Source organism: Pseudochaenichthys georgianus, chromosome 13 (genome assembly GCF_902827115.2).
Source record: "Pseudochaenichthys georgianus chromosome 13, fPseGeo1.2, whole genome shotgun sequence".
Lineage (NCBI taxonomy): Eukaryota > Metazoa > Chordata > Actinopteri > Perciformes > Channichthyidae > Pseudochaenichthys > Pseudochaenichthys georgianus.
Window position 1 is genome coordinate 26,114,738 of NC_047515.1, and position 23,179 is coordinate 26,137,916.

General features: G+C 41.5%; 2 protein-coding genes across 5 annotated transcripts in view; one reads left to right on the forward strand and one right to left on the reverse strand.

Moving 5' to 3' along the window:
• Window positions 1–954: 954 nt before the first annotated feature.
• Window positions 955–8,055, reverse strand: shox2 (shox homeobox 2). The gene is made up of 5 exons (XM_034097977.2): window positions 7,583–8,055; window positions 5,825–6,033; window positions 3,572–3,629; window positions 3,180–3,268; window positions 955–2,344 (listed from the first exon to the last, which is right to left on the reverse strand). The coding sequence occupies exons 1-5, from the start codon at window positions 7,836–7,838 to the stop codon at window positions 2,051–2,053; spliced, it is 906 nt and encodes a 301-aa protein (XP_033953868.1). The 5' UTR covers window positions 7,839–8,055; the 3' UTR covers window positions 955–2,050.
• A 2,384-nt stretch (window positions 8,056–10,439) lies between these two features.
• Window positions 10,440–23,179, forward strand: part of rsrc1 (arginine/serine-rich coiled-coil 1) — a 116,671-nt gene continuing 103,931 nt past the window's right edge. The window contains exons 1-3 of one of the 4 annotated variants that reach the window (XM_034096668.1): window positions 10,440–10,522; window positions 11,109–11,313; window positions 14,674–14,796. In XM_034096668.1, coding sequence (XP_033952559.1) covers window positions 11,129–11,313; window positions 14,674–14,796 — 308 coding nt within the window. In that variant the 5' untranslated portion in view covers window positions 10,440–10,522; window positions 11,109–11,128. Of the gene's footprint in view, window positions 10,549–11,108; window positions 11,314–14,673; window positions 14,797–23,179 lie in introns of all 4 variants that reach the window. The other 3 variants (XM_034096670.1, XM_034096672.1, XM_034096669.1) reach the window with 3 other exon arrangements.

The following is a 23,179-nucleotide window of genomic DNA, read 5'->3' on the forward strand; positions in this document are numbered from 1 at the left end:
AATCAGGCAAATTTGTTAGTCAAGTGAGGCAGGCGTAAATAAATGATTTTTACAAAGACTTTTGCTTTGTTTAATGTAGGATGCCTATATGTTTTACGCATAATGCCAAATGTAAGGTCATGACTCATGACACATAAACTGGCAACATTTTAATTCAGAGAAGATGGGCAAGAGGCCAGATTCAAATCGGATCACGGGGATTCACAATTGGAATTACATCGAAAACCATTAACCTATTATTGTATGCAAGAACATATCTATTACTAACAATATCTTAAATCTGCTGGTGGAATTAAACATCAATATAAATTAGGTTTTAAGCGTATGTGCAGGCTAAACACTGGTATAGGCTACAACAAACACACTGCGGATTTAATTAAATTAAAATGCATATTTATTTGATTTAATTAATAGGCTGTTGGGGTTAATTCATTTAATTATTGCAATGCCACTGTGGTTTCAAATCTAAATAAGCAGCCTGTTATAAAAATATATATAATCTGCATTTTCAGTGCTGAAAAACTTTATCTATCAGCTACTGAACGAACCCCTTTCTCTTGATCCTTTATCTACCAGTTTTTCTAGCTTGTACTGGAAATTAGCAGCCATCCTCTCCAAACGCTCCATAACCAATGTATGAATAATGCATCGGTTTGGCAGGAGAGCATGCAACAGACAGCCATGTTCCTGACTAAACGGGCCTGTCACAACTGTGACGTTATCAAAAGACCTACAGGCATGAATTATTAAAAATATATTGCCCTCAAAGGTTTACCGGCAGCAATAATAATAACAATAACAATAATTTAGTGGCCAATTAAGAATGTACAAATAATGTCAACTCATTAAAGAAACTTTAGTTAATTTATTATACGAACGAAAAACACTGTGTTTAGGTGGATTCACGTTTCACATGTGATGAAAAAAGTAAAACAATGTCATGAGTATTCTTTTTTAAGAAACCCGTGCCTCAGGTAAGTTCACTTTCACTGTTATAAAAACATCAAAATTACATACAGAAAGCACATCGTTTTTTAATACACGGAAATAAAGTAAAATACAAAATGAACAAATTCCCAACAAGGCATTCAAAGCCACTAAATAAAAATAATGCATGTTTCTTGTGTATAAACATATTTTACACGTGCCCGTACCGGTACTGTCATTTGTTCGTGTGTTCTCTGTGTTATAAGATGACATAATGCTCCTTTTAAAGGCGACAAATTACCACTTTATGGACACTATCGGGCTATCCTGACAAAAAGTTCAGCATAGCCTATATATTATAATCTCACATTTCAGTTGTGTCTCCTATTGTCACCTTTATCAGAGGAGGTCCAAACAAGGTCAAAAATAGGCCAAACATTCAAGTGAGAGTTGCCCTTCCTCAGCGAGCAAAGGAGAGAGACCGAGGGGGAGAGATGGCTCACATCACGTCATCCGTGAAGACGAACTCATGCAAACACTGCTTGGGCATTTTGGACAACAAACAGAAGAGGAAGAAACACTTGGAATATTGTCTTTTTTTGTCTCTGTTTTGTCAAAGATCCCCCGCTCTGTCCAGAGAAAGTGTTTTACAACGAGGCCAGCCTCTAAGTTCAAAATGAAATCGTAACAATGATAATATAGTCTAATATTAAAAGTAACGGAACAACTGAAGAATGGTTCGCCTTGTTTGACAAAGTATCCGACCGTCCCAGCTGCATCCTGCTCCTCGGGATGTCCCGCCGCTCTCCTCGGCGAAGGGCCCTGCGTATTTGGCTATCCATCCACTTGTAGCCTATGGCCTCCAATAATCACTCTGTGTAGGCTATCACGTCACAGTCTCTTTTTGAATTGTCTTTTCTTTGTCTCATAAATAGCCTATATTTTTTTATAGTTACACTCGTCGTCCTTCATTTGAAAACAAAACATAAATATCTTCCTTGGATAATTTTTTCTCACTCTGTTCTTGGATGATTTTTTCACTTAGTAAGCGTTCAGTTTCTCTAAATGGCGAGGACGTGGCAGATGGCGCGTAGAGAGACGGTGTCCACCATTGTCCCTGGCGTCACAGTCCCATCGCGGCCGTGTGCTTCTTGGCCTTCAGTCTCAAGTCTGCGATGCTGGAGTTCTTGCTCGTGTTTTTGGCGGCGGCAGCGGCGGCCACCACGGAGGCTGCGGAGGCAGACTCGGCCGCGAGCGTCGCCAGGGGCAACCCGAAAGGCGGCGCGGGGAACATCATGTAGGGCGCGTGCGCTGCCAGGTGAGAGTGCAGGTGGTGCTGCGCGTGGGCCACGGCGCTGTCCAGCTGCAGTTGCGCCTGCACCTGAAAGGAGAAGGGCGGCATGTTGCAATGACTATCCTACGGGACGAGACGCACGGGGAGAGAAGGGGGAGAACATGCGTTAACTTTGCAGTGTTGTGTGAAGAGTTCATTTCACTATAGTGTCATTGTTGTTGATTTGATGCATCTACCATGGGCGGTTCTAAGGGGGGGGGCCACCAGGGGCCAGTGCCCCTGTAACACTGAGGTTGGACCCCCCTGAAAGAAGCTTCTGATAATACCATGATGGTGCAGTGCTGTGCTTTAACAAGAATATATTTAGTTTTCAATTATATCATACAATTTTTCATAACACTTAACTAAGTTACTGACAACAATGATTGGTATTTAATGCAGGTTTTAACCCAATACATGTTAAAATCTTGAAAGTGAGGAATGACTACACTAAAATGTTATATAATTTAAATAATGTAGATAATTGTTCTATTCTGTCCACACACACAAACACGCATGTATACACACAAACACACACACTCACACACACACACAGAGAATGATGCACAGTAGTTTCAAGATATATAAATTAAGCAAGCCTATTTTGTACGAGGTGCAAAAAGAAATTAAGAAACGCTTTGCCTTGGTGGCTGTCTCTGAAGTGGTAAGTCTACTATGTGTGCTTGCTAGGAAAATAGCCATACAAAATGAGCCATAAAACAATAGAGACCATTTTCCAATTAAGGTTGTACAGGCTACGCTGTGTTGGCACAGAGTTTTTGTCAGTGTGGTTTTAAGAGTTTAGTTACCCCCTACATTGGAACTGGAGTCTCTGCATAGCACTTGGGCAGAGCTTGTGCCAAGACAGCAGTCCGGGGATTGGTCTTGTTTTAAGACTAGACGCTTCAAAGTAACTTGCCTGTTGGAATGGCATCCGTAAAGCCCCCACGTTGACATATGGCGCTACACGACAAGCTTCAAACTGATTCGCTGCTCCAATCAGGACTCCTGCAAAAGCACAGATGATAGCTTAATTGTGATGATAATATGCAAAAACCACAAAGAAGTAAACTGTACAACTCAATAACAATTAGTACTCTAAATAACTGCAATAACGTCCAATATAAACAGGCACTAAATAAATCACATCGCTTTTGAGGGCTTAATTAGCTGAACATTAAACCATGTCCCAAATAGTAACTGTGCGTAAAGATTAAAAATGCATGCATCTGAATGTGTATTTGACATAGAATATAATATAATATAAATACAGTGTTGTGTTTTGTGGGAGTATGCAGGGTAAAAGCCTACCTTTATGTAACTGGTTCTCCTGCTTTCTGCATTTGGCTCTTCTATTCTGGAACCAAACCTGCAGGGACAGAAATTAATTAGAGACCTACTGATTGGCAGCTGCTTGTGAGGCCATGTGTAATTCCTCTCAAAGTGACAACAACCGCAGAAAAACAATATCCCCGAGGACCACTGAAATATTAATGGCACTGCTTAACCCCAGATTTGAATTATTACATTAGTCCACAGCAAGGGAGAGAAAGGAGGGTTGGAGCAGAACATGGAAACTAAATCTACGAAAAGAGGGACAGCAAAACCTTATTAGGAGAATAGAAACACCCTTGTTGGAAATGTGCAGGTCTATTGGACTATAATAAATAACCTTGTCAGCGGTGGTTTCATCTTTCTATAGATTAGTGTCCCCGAAGAGTTGAATGGACTCTCAGATATCGGATAGCAGCAATGCTATTACGGTTTTGGACATCAGAGCAAGGCGATCTGAGAGCATCTCCCTCTTTCTCTTTCCATCTCCCTCTCATTAATTGACCGCTGAAAATAATTACCCTTATATGCAGAAAATCCATGTCAGAGAAACGCTTAAATGCCTCGCAGTTTTGTCTAATCACCGCCATAACACACACTTGCACAAGAAAAACGCTTCAAAGATCTCTTCCCTGTTACCTTCTGTCGAAATCGACATGCATCAATTTCAGAGAAACGCCTTGCTTGGAACACATTAAACGCTTTATTGCTATGATAGTCTGCTTTGAATGTGAACAAAACTCGGGCTCAATAAGACCACAATACACCATGTCAATCACCAATCTCCCTTACATTAGGTCCATACAGTGAAAGCATGATTGAAATATCATATTGATTTGGCTGTCAGCATGCAGGCTTCATTTATTGACCACAATATATGTCACTCGGAAGTCCTTTTGTGCACATTTCAGCTAGAATTTATCGCGACGATTAAAGCAAATGCTCTGTTGTTATTGATTGAGATAGATGTTTTTGTAAAAATGTAAAAATAAAAGTGTGGTCTCTGAATGCAACTGGTAAAACGATATAGGCTAATACTCCAACCGAGAGAAAGAGGGAGAGAGCTGGTCTTGATTTGGGTAGAAATAATACATAATTTATGCAAATCCCCGAGCTGTGCTCCTTGTTCGCTATACAATACGCCTTATTGGTGAGATTCCAGTTCAGGCCGGGAGAGCACTGCAAAAAGCTGGCTTTAACTTTTTTTTGGGGGTGCGGGTGAGTTTGGGATGGGGGTCTTTTGGGCCCGTTTTATGATTTATTTTGTCCTTTACGACCAACATATTCAGTATGGAGACAAACGCTCAGTCTTCCCCTGAGCCGGAGCATATGGGATAATAAGATTCTGGAATAAGATATAGGGTTTTGATAAATCAGACGAAAGGAGTATCTATATGTTCATTGTCCCCCTGCTCCTGTTACACAAGGCATGTCTGAGCCCCCCTCCCTGACTGGCTGAAGCCTTACTGGGTTTCTGCGCAGATGGTCTGTCCCCATGAAAAACGACAGCATCGCTGACAAAAACAGGGCCTTGGTAACATACACCCTAAAACTGAAGGCAAATATTTGTCGTCTTATTTGTCTCGCTGGATTTGGACAATAAAGATTAAAACGACTCTCGTGCTGCAAACAAATGCCTAATTGAGACAATAAGCACATTACAAAAATCAATAGAAACAGAGTAACAAATGATGTGTTTATTCTCTCTTTAAAATCTTTAAATTCAATTATTAAAACAAATATGTTTGTTTTTTACAAATTCATTCTGATTTTAATAGGTCTGTGATATGTATGTTCTACATTTAAAACATAATTAAAACAAAAATGTTTTCATGCCAATTCTGTTATTGCGTGATATCAAGCTTATAACAAAAAGATTATTGAATATTTTATTAAAATCCCTCTTGAAAAAGGAAATATTAAGGGAAACATATTATGTGCATGTCTGATTGTTGATCTATTATTATATTTAGTATTCTTCTTATCATTATTTTCATTATTATTAGACCTATATAATATGTGTTTTCCTTTAAATATGTTAGTTAGAGCATGATGGTCGATTTGTATTTGACACAAATACGCACGCTGCTGGTGATGAACATGTTATTAATGATAAGAATGAATATTTAATTTTCCTCGTTTTTTTTAATTCACTCATATTTAAAGGACCCTCATACGTGGCAGTTAGTGCCTCAACATCACTTTCACTATTTGAATTAAAAGGACCCTTACCTGTACTCGGGCCTCCGACAGTCCCAGTCGCTGGCTCAGCTCCTCCCGCATGAAGGCGTCCGGGTAGTGGGTCTCGTCGAAGAGCCGCTCCAGCTCGTTGAGCTGCTCTAATGTGAAGTTAGTCCGACTTCTTCTCTGTTTGATTTTAGTCTGTGCCTCGTCATCTAAAGGCTTCGAGTCCTCTTTCCTTTCTTTCACGTCCGTGTTGCCTGTGTGGTTGCAGACGAGAAGAGAGGGAGACATCATCATCACGGAGCTGCTATGTGACCTCAATGTGTGGGCACCATTGGTCTCCATTTTCACACATTTGTTTCATATGTTTTTAATCTGGAAAATTAAGGTGTATTCTCGTATAATTACTCAACCGGATAAACTATTTTATGGAGTGAAAATTAGCCAGACTGACGTGTGTGTAAACCCTATCCCAGATTAAAGAGGCGAACTGAAATAAGGTGAAGTACACAAGTGAATATCGACCTACCCCAATCGTAATAAAAACCTAGATGATAAGAAAGAAGAAAGAAAGAAAGACATGCCCTCCCAGCCCTCAAATATCACAGAGCTATATCAGACCTCGGATGTTTTGTAGAGCTACATAAAGCTCTTTAATTATTAATTTCTTATAAATATGCAACGCTGTGCCCACTGTTGGATGTCTGATACATGCTTGTCGCAGTTCCGCTTTTAACCACGCTGCCCATGACGAACAGATGTCATTTTTACAAGCCACTCAACTCTAAAATATCATGTCCTCTGTGTTGTCACACTGTCCAGGTTTCATAACACACAGCTGCCTAATTTTGCTTAAAGTGTAGTACAAATATAAATTCATTTGAAATTGGTTGGTTTGGAAAAAATATCAACAAAGCAGATCCTTATATTTAATTAAATATTTATCTATTGTATTTCTTTTTATTAATCCTTACATTTTCTCTTTGCTTTTATTTTGGCTTTGCAAACATAAACATATTGACAACGTACAAACAATGTGTTGCAATACTGTTGATTTAAAATGTTTAATATGAGATAATCAATTGTGTATTCAATTCCTTTACGATTGCACATTATGTGCTTTCTTATCTGAAAACAGACAACAGGGCAGAGATGACAAGACTTTGGCCACCTTTCATTTGCAGCGGTGTCTGTATGTCAGGTGTCTGATGCTCCTATTTTATTGGAAACATTGCTATATCTGAAGATCTATGAGATAGCAGAAACATCAATTTATGTGACGAATTAATATAACCTTTATGGTTTTTTCTTCTACATTTAAGGCTAAATTGCGGGTATAAACATCCAGGACTAGCACCTGTGTTCATAAACTTGTGAAAAAATAAGCACATTGGGTTGAAGTAATGTGCTATTATATTTCAGCATTAGTTTAGCATGTCAGGCCTTGTTGTTTATCTGGGAATAGGCCTTTTAAAATAAATAAAAACTTTTTGAAACTGCAACATGAAAACATTATGAAGCTGCAAGCATCTTATTCAGACTGAAATATGAATGAGCAATAATGTTGCATTAGCAAACAACTAAATAAACACAAATGATACTTTCAGAAAGCACCAGTTAAGGATTTTCTTCTTACATTCTGCAACTTGAATCAAATGCTTGATTTCTCAAATCTGTAGCATCTGATTGGATCATATAACGACCTAAAATAAAGATATTTTAAATGTATTCCTGCCTAAGTCTTTTAAGTCCTCTAACCATCCCATAGATAACGATTGTAGACTACAGTACTCCATGCAGTCCTACCGTCTATGAGTTTGGGGCTCCCGGCGTCCCTGATTCTCTCCGGGCTGAGCATGTCCGTTTCCCTGCCCGGCGAGAGCGCACCGTTCCGAGTGACGGCTGCAGCCTCCTCCCGGCTCCCCGGCTCCGCGGTTAAAGACTCCCTGCTGCCTGCTCGCGTCGAGCCGGTCTCCAACACCTCCCTGTAGGTTATCACTTCCTTCTTCTCCTTCACTTTCTGATCGAAAGACTTAGACACGAAAGCGGTGAGCTCTTCCATCACTGCCTTCACTCCTCTTTAAAAAAAGAATCTCCACACACACTCACACACTCTCTCCCTTTGCTCCACGACAGTTTAAGACATCAATGGTGTGGCTCGTTTTAAATCGACCCCTTGGAAATGATAGCCTACGAAATGATGCTGCCAACTCTGGAAGAAGGTAAAAAATGTATAAAGAATATATCTTCTCTGCCAATTCCTCCCTCCTTTGGTAGCGGAGTTGGGAACCTGCTGATGATCCTCTATTGAAGTCACAGTATTTATACTTTGCGGCGCCTTGCCCCCTTGATCCGTGCAAATTACCTCCCCTCAGGATGCCGGGATGAGCCCCCCCTTCCCCTCCACTGATATGGGAGAGAGAGAGAGAGAGAGAGAGAGAGAGAGAGCAGATGAGTTTAAAAAAAACATTAAGCAGCACCGCCGCTATTGCCATTAATCCGAGATTGACAAGAAGGACTAATTAATTTAATTAAGCGCTCATTCGCTGCTATTGTCCTGAGTTAGTTTTTAAACACCCGGGAGATGGTCATGGATATCTCTCTCCCCTCTCTCTCTTTCTCTCCCCCCCTCTCTCTCTCTCTCTCTCCTCTCTCTCTCTCTCTCTCTCTCTCTCTCTCTCTCTCTCTCTCTCTCTCTCTCTCTCTCTCTCTCTCTCTCTGCATGGGTGTGGCTTAAAACAATCTGAAAATGACAAGAGAGAGAGAGGGAGGGAGAGGGAAGCACATGGATGAGGAGTCCTTCCTCAGTATATCTCTGTGATCTGGGGGGAAAATAAGTCACAACGGTGACACGGAGAGAAAAGAGATAAAGAAAAAAAGCATAACAGCTGAGATGCCGAGGAGCAGCAACGGCGACTCAATACAAGGAGCTTTTAGAGGAAGCTCAAGTGAACATAGTTGGCCTGAACGCAGTTGCAGTTGGCTTTAGGCCTGGTACATTTATCCATTTTGGACTTGTTGATATTAATGCACGTTGTCACTTTTGATTGAACAGAATTTCCCTGCATGAAAAAACTAATTATTATATATTATTATTATTATTATTATTATTATTATTATTATTATTATGATGATGAAATATTGTATTAATGTTTTTGCATGCATGGTAATAAGGTATTCAAATGTGCGATTACAACATGAACGTTTGGGGACATGTGAGACAAATCCTTTAATGTGCAGCGTTGCTTTTAGTTTCTAATCAGCAATTATGTATTTTAAATTGTCGTCATTAGTGAGAGTATATCGCCTAACATTCATTCTCAGTGGACTTTTTAAGCCATTAGGATGTTAAATAGCAGCTAAACGTTTAATTATAATGCCTCTCGCGATACGTTGCCATTGGGCTCACTAATTATCGTTTTCCACTCGCTCTTTCTCGCTGAAATGATTGCCTATATTTGCAAAAAAAAATAGACCTAAACAATGGTTGGTTGACTTGCGGTGAAGAAAAGTGAACGCTGCGGAGAGAGACCAATTAGGTGAGGAGAAGAGGAAATAGGCATACAAGAAATAGGATATGACAGGATTTTGAAAACGTCCGGATGAATTTGATGCAAAATTAAGAGTGTTTATTGATCATAAAGCCCCACCTTTCCAGGCGAGTGCTCTAACAATTCCCCTAATTAAATATTAACAATGTTTCATCTTGGACCTAAGGCATTAATTAGGCTACTAATACTTCTGCTGAATCTGAAAGCACGATGGATTCCATGATCGCAGATAAGCATCTAAACCCCTTTGACTTGTAGGCTATCTATCAGCCATATATTATTATGCTTTTGGTCCATTCATAATGGACCAAAAGCATAATAATATATAGATTAATTCATTCATTCATGTTCTGAGTGAAACAGTGATCGTTTTACCTTAAGTGCCTTTATGTGTATTTGAATTGATACAAATAATTAATTATTAAACTTTGCTGAAAATGGGTTGGATGCTCTGTCATCCCTTGCAGCCCTCTGTGTACATGCTGGCGTTAAACTTTATTATCTGAGATGATGACCGAATGCAAATTCCTGTTAATGGACCTCAAATTTACATGTATTTTCTTATGTTATAATCTGTGAAATGCGCGTGGATATAATCGGATCAAAACGGAACATGTGTAGCGCAGGCTGTTGATATAGCCTACATCCCATAAATAAGCCCTCTTTATAGCCCTATTCTTTTTTAAACCATTTTAATGGAACCAGACTCCTCTGTACAACATAACAATTAATAAATAATTGAAGAAAATATGTTGCTGATCCATTAATTGGACTCATACTTGATCAAAGAAAGAGTAACAAAAGTGACTCTGAAATAAGCATCAGCCCATTATTTTCAATAATTTCCTTAAAATAGCCTGCATCACATGCAATAATGGAAATCTGTGCAGGATTGCTTACATCAATACGCACCCTTATCGCAAATTAAAGTCAAGTTATTAGCTAATGCTACTTAAGGCATCAACAACAACAACAACAAAGCTGCACTATGATTTAAGGCTGAATATATCGTTTGGGGCAAATCATACACACCTAATTCGAACCCATGATAATGATAACAGATGAGCGCAGTACCTCGATCGATTGCTCTGTGTAAGATTTGTCTGCCTGGACTCGATCGATGCTTTCCGGTTTCACGAGTAGAGTCTCCTGAGCAGTGCATGGCAGAGTTGTGGAGCTTCACAACGATTTAAAGGTGAGGAGCGGGATTGTCACTGCAGGGTAACTTCTAATTTATTTTAATACACTTTTGTCCTTTGTGTAGTATTTACTGACTTCACTGTGAGAAACGGTAAATGCTAAGCGGCTCGAAGGCTTCAGTCAAAACAAGAACACGCATTTATTAGAGGTAGCACAGTTAGCCTGCTGCTAGCTAACCTCCACATAAAACAGGTGTTTAATCCATATTTTTTTGTATTTTCTGCATGTACGACAGCTGTGTTGTTTGAGCCCTAACAGGGACTTATAATGCATAACTTCCTTCCGCGTTGTTGATAAGCCTAGCTGTGTTGTTGTTGTTGTTGTTGTTGTTGTTGTTGTTGTTGTTGTTGTATAGCTACACCCCTTACTAAATCTTTGTGGTTTCATTAATAAAACGTTAAAAATAAAAAATAAATACATACAAAAAAATACATTGATACAAAGTGTTGTACAAGTAATGTAGAGGAATGCATTACAATCTGTGTTACAGTGTTAAGTGGGTTCACGAGTGTTTTGTATCAAAGTGTTGCTAAATGATAAGAGCTAGCTGCTCGGTTAGTAACACTACTGTCTGTGTTAAGCCAGCTGACAGACAGCCAGCATGGGTCGGCGCTCGTCTGATAGTGAGGATGACAGTCGGAGCAGGAGGAAGAAGAAACAGCGTCGACGGTCATCCTCCTCTTCCTCTTCGTCTTCATCCTCCAACAGCAAGGTGGTCAGCAGCCGGAGCCGAAAGTCCACTCGTCTGAATCGTTCTCGTTCAAGAGATAAGGACAAAGACAGGAGGTGAGAGTACATATATACACGCTTGGACTTTATATGAAAAGGTAGAAGGGCTAAAGACTGAGTATGTGACTGTCCTGCCTAAGTGTCGTCGAGCAGGACAAACTCACCAACTCTAGTCCTGCTTTGACACCTCCTGAGTTTCTCCTGACTTCAATGGCTGTTCTTCTCTGTGGCTGCAGAAGTGAGCCAACAAATTGAAAATACTGTTTGAGCATTTTATGTCTTCTTAGGTTGTCTTACTCTATTTCCTGTGACTTGTTTCACAAATCACTAGAGGGGCTGTTCTTACCAACACCGTTTGACATATGTTAAAGTTCAGGAGTCTGATGTCATTTTATAAAAGCATCTACACAGTTGGCCTCTCTATGTGCTAACAATTTTAAACACATATCAGGATAAGTCTGATAGATGTAGGCCAATAATTGTCTGATATGCCTTTTACACAAAGTACAGGTGTTACTGATAACACTAACGAAAGCTCAGTTCTTGTTAAGTACCTCAGTCAACTGACTGTGACAGTATGCCCAATACTAGGACCCTGAAATGGAATCAGCTTACTGAAATTCAGCCATGTTTTATTTTATCATTCACACCTGTGCTTTATTCAGCTTTGAAATGTCAAAGTCTGATGAAAAAGCCCTTTTGTTGAAGTGACATTGTTGTGAAATGTTTTTAAATGAGAACACAATGGGTGTTTTTTCTTATGGCTTCAAAAACACATTGGTGCATCACTATGGTAAACCCATGTGGGTAAAGGGAGAGGTGCCCTGATGACTTATATTCGTTAGTTTGGACTTTATAACAAATGTAATGTTCCTCAACATGCAGTGACTTCAGTTAAAACACAGAGATCACAGAGAAAACTTCCAGAAACATTTGTATGTTTAGCATGAGAACCCTTTCAAATTTCCCAAAAAATCTGCTTATTGGTTATTATAAGTAGATGCTGTCTGGTATGGTTGGGTTTGGTCCTTTCTTAAGGATGTCTCAGTAAGGATTCATGAAAAACAGTCAAGTCAAGGCCCCTTGCTTTGTGTCTAAACCATGGTCTAAACACATAATATAATATATATATGAAGGTTACTCGCTCATACCTGTTTTATAAGCTCTCCTCTCCATGTTTCTAAAATACTACACCTTGCTATTTAGCAGTTGCATAGGAATAGGGAGGCTCAGTAAACAAAGACATCTTAACAAGTGGCCAGTGGCTGGACCTGGCCTCCTCCATCCATCCCAGCTGCCACTGGCTGTGTGGCTGCTCAGACAAGGCCAGTTGATGGTAATTATTTATGAGGCTTGGTCAAGGTCCATTACCGCTGATTGGAAGTCATTGCCTGTCTGTACGGGATGGGGTTGAGTGGGCAGTGTAAACCCTGGGACCACAGTCCCTCATCTATTAGCCATGTGTTTTGATCAATTAACAAAGACCTTGTGTGTGCATCTGTGTGAAACTAGTTCCTTAAATAGGCTCATATGAAAGAGGACACACACTCTGTGGCGTTTTCAAGCCTATACAGGCGGTTTGAAGAGGCCTCACAGAAGAGTGCTTATGCTATTGGCTGGTGACATCGTGACAACATAATGAACATGTTTTATTTTTACTTTTGTTGTTATTTTGTTTTACTTGCTTGTAAGCGCTTTGAGCACCAGGAAAAGCGCTTTATAAATGTAATGTATTATTATTATGTATGTGCAACGAGAGTAACTGTGTCCACAGTTAAGTGTGTGTGAGATACTAAGTGGGAGCGAGACAGGAATAGAGTGTGTGAGTTAAAAAAAGAAATGAAACCCAACTTGCTAGGTGTTTTATAATGTGAAAATATCTCTGTGTTGTTAACCAGTGTTTCGCACTCCCATGTGTTTGAGCCATTAGGTTTTTATTAGGTTACATTCGCGCAGGCTTCTGTGTAAACGTGTGAGCTAACGGCACCTTCCAAAAACCCTCCGCTCACCACTGTGTGTTTCTTCTGTGTAATGTGTGAACTGTGAAGTGGTTGTACGAGGGCTGAGGAAGTTATTTCATAGGGCCGCGCTCATGGGATACAGCCTTTGGAATACTAATGGATCTTTCCTGCGCTGCTCTAAGTGGTACAAATCTTGTTTGAGAGTTCAGCCTCTGTGTTATTTGAATTGCTTTTCTATCTCTCCTTTTCTGCTCTATCTTGCAGAGCTCCCATAGGACCGTGTGTGTGTTGAAAACGTTTTGGTAATTTTGGCTTTGGTGAAGGAAAAGAAGAGATTTTAAATAATGAATATTGCTCAAACTGTTTGCGCATTAGAAGAGAAGGTTTTCTGCATTTACATTCTCCCCATAAATGCCTCCTGCTACATGATATCAATAGGAACGCGTGTGTGAGTGGTGTTTTGTAAATAGGCGCTACACACACTGCAGAAGCCACATTAAAGAGCAGCGGAGCTCCTTTGGGCCCCTGTGGAGCAACTGTAGGGCAGCCTGCATGGCTCTGCTGCTCACGGCTGAAGATGAGTGTGTTTGTTCATTAATGAAAAGTTGCCGTCAGCGCAGGTCAGGTTTTTTAGGGACTTGGACCTATTTGCTCTTTAATGAACAGCAACACGAATTAGGAATACAACATTGACTTTTGCAGGAGGGGAAATAACTTCAGACTTTGGTGTTTAAAGACAGAGAACAAAACAAATGGTGTGTTTTTGTTCTGTAGGTTGGTTTTATTCAAACGGAAAGAGGATTCAAATGAAAGCCTCTTTATTTGTGACGTACATGAACACAGCACATCACACATTTGACTTCTTCATTTAACCCATTCTAGTACTAGGAGCAGTGGAGAGAGTAAATGATACCAAACTATACCAAAAGTCTGCACGACATGAGGAAAATATGTTATAATGTTTTTTTTTTATTGTGATAAACTTCTAAAACTGCTTGTTGAACTTTAAACATTAAAGTTCATTATTTTCAACATTGTTTTTTTAAACTGAACCCAAAGGGCACAGACAAAATGATGGGATTTCTTTTTGGGAGTTAGTTAAAAATGTATTTGTATAAAACTTCACTTCGAAATCTAATATTGTGCAATATTTCAGTCTTTTGCAATGTGTGCAAGTTGACATTGTGATGGCATAAACAAAACTAAATATTTTGCTGCCCTACACTAAAATGAAGCCATCAAAAATTGTAATTACTAATAACAAGATTCTTCTTCCATGAACCAAATTTGACATTCAGAACAGATACAGATAGAACTTTTACAATTCACTGTTGCTGATTTACCCAAATCCCCAAATTACTAACTATCCACAAGTCTGCTTTCGGATTGATGTTTGTCATGAAGATATTCCCTATATTAGAAATGAATGTGTGTGTTTGTTGTCTGTGTGCTCCAGGAGAAGAAGACGTTCCAGCAGCAGCTCGTCCCACAGTTCGTCTCGCAAGAGGAGGAGTCGCAGCGCAGAGAGAGACAAAGGGAGGAGCCACCACTCTCACAGGTCCCGCAGCCAAGACAGGAGGTAACACCATCACGTGCAGTCGTGCACACACACGCACACACACTCCGACACACACACAATTATATTTGTATAGCATGTTTTAACAAGGTTATTCAAAATGCTTTAACATGACAGGGATACTAAGGAAATGCAAATAAGAAACACAAATACTAAAGACAGTATATATGGTTTTAAGAAGAGAAACACAAATCCAAAATAGAACACAATATGTTTTATTCAAACTCAAGACAAAGTATAATACTGAAGAGAAGCGGTAATGAACGATCATTTACATCAGTGACCATCAACTGGCGGCCCGCGGGCCACATCCGTCCCGCCAGACATTCTCATCCGGCCCGCACGGCGGGGGTGACTGTGGCGTTGGCGGAGTGGTTAATGCGTTCGCCCCCACTCAACGTCTCGTGAGTAATGTGCAGTACTGGAATCCAACAGAGAGGCAGCAGCTGCGGGACAGTAGCCTGCGTACTGCGTAGCCTTCCCTGCCCTGAAGAAGAAGTGATCCTTCGTTAGCGTGAAGAGTCTGCGCTCCGCAGTTGCCCCGCTGCGAGACTCCGGCGAGTTGACAGTACATGGAGCGTGCTCCACTGGCCCCCGAAAGTGTCTCTTGGATTAATTTTGGCCCTTGGACAAATGTAGTGAGGCTTTGATTTACATCATGTAGGAGTGACACAAAAGTCTTGTAGCTCTCTTTAGGAGCTTGTATTACGAATCAGTATGCGGAATGCCATTGCAGACTTTTCTTATTAAAAATGCAGTCCAAAGACTTTTGGAAGTTTACTTCAGTGTAAACAACCACATCGTTTTGTATTTATGTCTCATGTCATCAGATGTAGCCACATGGAAAGTTGTGTTTAGGTCTGGATTACGGTATTGCGTGTGCATGTTCTCGTTTCTCAGTTTGCCTTGACTATCTGTCTAACTGTGTGAGTATTGTGTGAGCACTTTGAAACAGAGACTCGCAGAGACACCAGTGCAATCCGTCACAAATTTATTTTGGCAGCGGCTCTCCTTTCACTCATTAATGCATTTAAAACATCATTACCCGATTCATACTTTGTTGAATTATGATTATTATTGGAGGAGAGGTTTATACTAACTTATTCATGCAAGATTAATGTGTGTACACACACACACACACACACACACACACACACACACACACACACACACACACACACACACACACACACACACACACACACACACACACACACACACACACACACACACACACACACACACACACACCACACACACACACACACACACACACACACACACACACACACACACACACACACACACACACACACACACACACACACACGTATAGTCAGTCGTGTATCCCTTTCAGAAACATAAAGGCAACGTCTCTGTGTGTGGTGCTCCATGTCATTAGCATAGCTAATCTGGTGCTAATGAACCAGTAAACTGCTGTTTTTAAATCCCTCACACACACGGACCTACACACATTGTCACACATACATAAAAACATGCACAGACGCGCAATTGAAGAAAAGGCTGTCATAATATATGCGCGAGCAAGGCCCTTTGTTTACTTGTGTATGGCTGTGGGGGAGAGCAGAGATCATTTTAATCGCAGAGGAAAAAGAGTTTTAATATCTTCATAACGGAGGTGTCGGCATGAATGGATGAAATAACAGAGACGTTTTGACACTAGAGTGGTAAATGGCGCCATAAAAAGACACCACACTTCAACTCTCCAACCCTAATGCTCACTGAACATTTTGTGGCTTCAGAACAAGCAACACATTTCCGCGCTGAACTGAAATCATTTACGGAGAGAATTTGTGGAAACAGTTTTCACACATTGTCTCTCTTCTCTCTGTGGTACAGAGGCAGTCACTCATGGAGGCACTGGTGATTAAAACATCAGGGGGAAATGGCATTACTGGTGTGGTGTGAGATGAAGGGTGGGGGGGGATTTGGGAGATTTAGTAACTACAGTCGATGACATCGGTGTTTACAAACGCTGTACTGTGATTAGGAGGGCTGCGTTTTGTAATCGGCTTAGCGGTGAGCGAGGAGCAGGTGGGATGGGCTGGTGGGGTGTTAGGAGGTGGAGGCGGTGTTTGGAGGTGGGGATGTGCAAAATGATGGGATTGATGATGAACGTATGCAGTTATGTGACGGCAGCTGCAATTTGGTCTGCCAAACCTGCCACATGTGTTCCCTGTTTTAGCTTCCTTCTACTAGCCAGTGGAGGTTGTGTGGCTTAATGCAATACATGGGACTAGAGCTGAAATTAATAGTAGACAAATTGAATGGCTGATTGACAAATAATACAACAAATAATCAGTACAAGTGTGATAATTGGTTAATATTTTCAGTTATTTTTCTTTATAGGCAATAACAAATAATGTCTAAAGAACTGGGAGTAACTTTAGTATTATAATCATGTACTGTATAGCACTGTTGTGGGTTACTGCACATTCTGTATTCACTGTGGTTGTGGAATAAAGGAAGGTTGTTGGGAACAGGTTACCTGACTGCCATTAGTCAGCGGTGTGTGTGTGTGTCTGGATGAGGCTGGCTGAGAGGTCGGCTGATGGATCAGCGCAAGATTGAGTGGACAGAACCTCATGATTGATACGCAGATAGGATATGAGGTGCTGCCCCCCACCCCAGCCACGCCAACCTGGCACCACCTTCAGAATATGAAAAAGAGAGGAGCGAGAAGAGGCCGAGTGCACCGACTGGAGAGACGAGAAGTTAGAAGAGAATAGATAAGTGTGCAGAGAATAGGTTGAGTTAATGCAGGAGAGGGAGAGAGCGGAGAAGATCCTGAAGGATGAAAATGAAAGGGCGAGACAAAAGCGAGCAGTAAAGAGAACATATAGGCCCAAGAGAGGAATATTATTCAGAAGAAATGAGAATAATAACCTCTGCATCAGAATATTGCAGGGGAGAAGATTAGGACCATAGTGGGGCCGTCGTGGGTTCCAGGGAGGGGATATTATTACCTCCTTTTCAATCTCCCATGTATAAATAAAAAATAAAGAGATACATGAAATAAGAATAATGCTCTATCATGTGTTTACCATCAAACGTTGCTTCCTCCTTCTCTCCCCTCGTTCTCTCTTTCTCCTTTTTTTTCCTTCCTGCCCTCAATCAGAGAAGGCCAGGTCCCCCAGAGGCAGTCAATCTTGCCCTGAAATGTAAAACAGACAAGAGGAGCAGATTACCTATTTGCCATTAATGTTTATTCTCTTTGATGTGAGCAGGCATATCAGGCTGTGTGTGAGCACGCAGCAGCAGCATGTGTGAGGTTGATTGAGCGTATGCATGTATGTGCAGATTTGCGTAAAGGCACACCCCTAGTCCACTGGGGCAGAGCAGAGTGGAGCATGGCAGCAGCAGCCACAGTGATCTGATGTGTACCCAGGCCCACAAAGACGATGCAGCCTCTCATCACTGTGGGATCACAGGCACGTCTTTAGGTGAGCTCGGCGTAGCGGTGTAGCGCTGCGCTTTTATGGGCGTCCACAGCAGGGGTTAACGGTGTGTGGCTCAGTCAGTCATACTGTCAGCTCTTCATTCACTTAGAAGCTCGCTTTAGAGCTTCGGTTAGAAAACATGGCAGAATGGCAGGTGCGACAAATCTACCACTTGACCCATCAAAGAGAAGCTGAGCATTTCTTCATTGACTGATATTCTCACACGTATGCATAGGTGAGCATACACTGCAGGCGATCATACACACACATGCTTACATTTTTCTCATTAAAATGTCATAGGCGTGTTGGGTTAGCAGGACAAAGTGCTAGCGTCAGGGTTTAGCCCCGCTTACACTGGAGCAGCTTCATCACTGGGCCCGCTGTCATGACTCTAAAGAGAGTGAGACCTCTAATTATCTGTCTCTCCCCTAGAGGAGATGGATAGCTAGCTAAACGCACCTAGGCCCCAAGCGACATTGTGAGATGAGGCCCCCCCCCCAACCAACTCCAGCCAATCAAATCATATGCCAGTACAAGCTCCAGCCAATCAAACCGCGTACTTGTGTGTCCAGGGCGGGAGATTAATGTGATTGGTTGTTGGTTGCAGGCCAGACACACCCACCGGCAAGTTTCAACTCACGCTGCCGTGTGGACGTACCGTAAAGGAGTGCCTTGGAAATATTTGTTTAGTCTACATAAATTGTGATCAAATCATTTGAAACCCACTGAGATAACTTAGACTAAAGTGAACTATCTAAACACTCAGAGTCCTACCTCACTGAGCCTCTCAGTCTGACAGGAGAGAGCTCTCCTCCACCCTTGTTGTAGAAACATCTTCTTCTTATATCCGTTAGAGTAGCTAGCACCAGATGCTAATAACAACAGCGCCGGTACCGGTGCGCCCTCTTTCTCTCCCTCACTCGCTCCCACGCTCACTCCCACGTGAGCTGCGGGCGCCTTATAAGCCAACATCCCCCATTTTCATCACTTACAGCACCCATCGTACAGGGCAAATGAAAAGTGTAACCGGGGGGAAAAGGGTGTTACATTTACTTAATTATGAATGTTGTTACATCAAGGCCGAAAAATAGGATGAGCGCAAACAGTCAAAACAATTGTTTCCCTCCCAGAGCTACCAGCGCAGCGCCCCCCAAATCTGGCACCCTAGGCGACTGCCTAACACCGGCCCTGTTCATAAGGGTTACGAACAAACCCCCAGGTTTACCTGCTAGATTTTCTGAGAAGCTCCTAGATCTGATCTCCTGCATTAAGCCTGACAAGAAACATAGCATGTAATGATGATAATTATGAGCCACTTAAGTGATCCCCTTAGACACATTATGCTGTCCTCCCACAGTGAGATCAGGGCTCAGGGTTGACTAAAGAGCAGTAGTCTAGTATCATCATTGCCCTGTTCTTCTGGTTAAGAGACAACCACTAGGCCCCCCCTGTCATCTTTAGCTGCGTCTAGAACGAGCTAATCTAGATGTTTTAGTTTCATGACGTGAGCTAAGCTTTCTGCACTGGAGATCACAGAACAGGACTCAAGGTGTGTGTGTGTGTGTGTGTGTGTGTGTGTGTGTGTGTGTGTGTGTGTGTGTGTGTGTGTGTGTGTGTGTGTGTGTGTGTGTGTGTGTGTGTGTGTGTGTGTGTGTGTGTGTGTGTGTGTGTGTGTGTGTGTGTGTGTGTGTGTGTGTGTGTGTGTGTGTGTGTGTGTGTGTGTGTGTGTGTGTGTGTGTGTGTGTGTGTGTGTGTGTGTGTGGTGTGTGTGTGTGTGTGTGTGTGTGTGTGTGTGTGTGTGTGTGTGTGTGGGGTTGAGCGATGGCCTGAGCGATGGCCTGGTATTTATTTCACACAGCAATTTTCCCCTGTATGAGATGAGGTGTCGTACATCTGCTAGATAGCTTTTTCCTGCATAGCACCGACATGGAGCGCGCGCAAGGTCATCCAGGCGACTTGCGAACGGGGAGTGCTGAAGTGAGGAACTGAAGGGAGGAGTGTAATGGTCAAAGAGGGGGAGGAGAGTGAAGGAAGGGCAGTGGAGTGCAAGAAGACAGGGGTGGGGTGAGGAAAATCAGCCACTTTATTGTGGGTGAGCAGCGTGGCCTCCCAGCGTGGCCTCCCAGCGTGGCCTCCCAGCTTTTCATTGCACCTGGATCAGCAATTCCCCTGTCAGGGTGGAAATTGTTCTGAGTATTTTAGTCCAACATATATTTATTCACACAGTTTAGTCGGTGTGTGATGTAGCAGGTGGTTTCGGGTGTCGCTGGCTTCATAAGGGAAACAGCCCTGAGTGTGTTTTGAGGACATGACAAGTGAAATCTGGTTTCCTCCACAAACTGCTGAGATCTTGCTATTATGAGAGAACCATAAGGCCCGAATGGTGCTGCTGATGGATAGGAAATAAGATGAGAAAGAATGCGAACAAACCTTAAATATGTTTTCAATTTAAAGTGGCAGTATCTTACTTAGTGTTCTCATAGTTTTGTAAAGGTTTCAGATTAGGCGAGACTATACTATACTGGAATCTAAGAGCAGGCTCCTGGCATTTTTTTTCGTCTGTCTGTTATCCCAAAGACTCAACATCTTTCCTTCTCCCCCTTCCACAGGATGACATTCAGCCCTTTCTCCCTTCTTCCCCTATTACCGGACTTGCAGAGTGTTGATTTAAACTGAAAGATGACCTGGTTTAGCTTGGCTGCGTCGTCTCTACTCTATAAAAATCAACATGCTTCCAGTCGTAAGATCTGAACGTGTTTGTTGTTGTGTATCTCTCTCTCTCTCTCTCTTCCTCCCTCTCTCTGTCTCTCGGTCTTACTCTCTTTCTCTGTGTTGTCTTTTTTATTTATCTGCTGTAAAGGCCAGTCAAGCGCTGCTCGGCTTTGTTGTCAGAAACCTTTATTTACTAAAGGGAGGAATAAGTGACTGACACAGACAGCCTCTTTCATCCGCGCCTCGCCGCAAGCAGTGTTCCCCTCTTCTGCCAGAGGAAACCCCCCCCCCTCCCTCACCCCTCACTCCTGCCAAGCCATCCTCCCTCCACCCCACTCCGCTGCACCCCTCCATCCTGCAGGCTCACAACACACTAGTCCACTCCCCTGGGTAGCAACCTAGCTGTAGAGTCTGCACTGTGTAACACACACACAACTCACCTCACAAAAGGCATCACACCAGTCCTTTCACACAGACGATCAAATGAGGGAGTTTGTCCAATGGTCCCAAACAAAGCCTAGTTTAACATCAAAGAGTAGTCCCTTTTCTCTTTTCATCCATCTGTTAAACAAACAGGGAGTAATGACACATAAAGCCTGTTAAAGCCTGGACTGGAAAGGTAGTTTTTATGCTTTGAGACACTGGGTGAAGGTAGAATCTCTCGGGCATCAGCCACCTAACGGGGACTCAGAAATCAAATCTGAAAGTGATTTTTTTTTAAAGGAGAGAACAATCACACTCAAGTTTAACATTCTCATTAATACGGTCATCAAGAGAAGAAAATCTGTATCTCCCATAACTCTTTTATTTCATAATTGATCTGGATATGGTAGGGAAAAGATCATTTCCATACAGTATACTTGCATTTCGCATAATAAATACAAATAACTGTTTCTGTATCAGAGCAAAGTCACATGTGTATATCGTGCTACCTGCCATCCAGATAAATGGTTAAATTGGAAGGTGTTAAATGCACATGCTGTAGCTGTAATTGTTGGCAAGAAATGGAATAGTTTCTGATGTCACAATTTTTGAGTGTGGAGGTGGGTAACTGTTTTCTGTCAGAGGTTCCTTAAACTGTTGCGATGTTGGCATTCAATATTTTTGTAAAATAGACACATTTTGGAACTGGAAGAACCTTTTGTGTTTTTTAGTTGTGTCATCAGATGGCATGTCACTGGTACCCAAGAGAGATGGACACCTGTGTTTACAAGTAGCATTACATGTACTGATTAATAAGTAATACAATTATGTACCAGGTAATGACATTGTAAATGTGAAATAATTATGATCTGATAATTTAATTTAACTTCTCTTAAAACAATTAGCCGAATTATATTTGAAGATGCATGATTCAGTATTCCCAAAATACATCAATAATAAATTAGTAGTACAATAAAAAATCTTCACAATTATATAGGTTTTTTAATTTGACAAAAAAGGCTAAATCTTTTTTGAAGTTTGCAGCTCTAATCATTGAGAGTGCTGTATAGTCTTCCTTTTTGAAACCTTTATCAATGAAAGCAAATCTTTGTGATTAATTTAAGTATCATAGAGAACAGACCCGTTACTTTAGATGTGTTTTCGAAAGACAGTTTGATGACTGAAACCTAATTGTAGTATGACACTTCTTTATAGAAACACTTTCAATGTTTTTGCAAATGAAACGTCAAAAATGCCAAAGACTAATACATGCAGCCTTCATTGTGTTCACTTTGTGACAGTGAAAAGCCTCATCCGTCTGGCCAGACCGAGAGAAAGACAGAAACGTTTTAGTTCTGGCATACCAAAATGAACACCAAATGTATCTCTCTCTCTTTCCTTCCTGCCTTCTCTCTTTCTCTCTCTCCTATTTAAGCTTCTTGAAGTTCTTCCAAATTGGGTTTTAAATGCCAATTAGGAGGTTGAATGTAGTAAAATAAAAGCAAATGCAGGCAGGATGGCCTCACCTTCTGGCTGGTTAGGCTTCAGAGAGAGCTGAGCCGGACCTTTGGCTCCCAGCAAGGCTTTGAGAGAAATATCCTGCCTAATGAACACATTAATTAGAACCATAACTATTTATAAGATGATAATTAGAAACGAAGGGAGGTAAACTGGGCTTTTCCTACAATTAATGGAGGATTAATTACGGGAGCTAATGAAGTGGATTTTTGAAACGTGTGGAGGTGAAGTACAGAGATGTGCAGCTCGCTTTGTGATCACTGGCATAATTA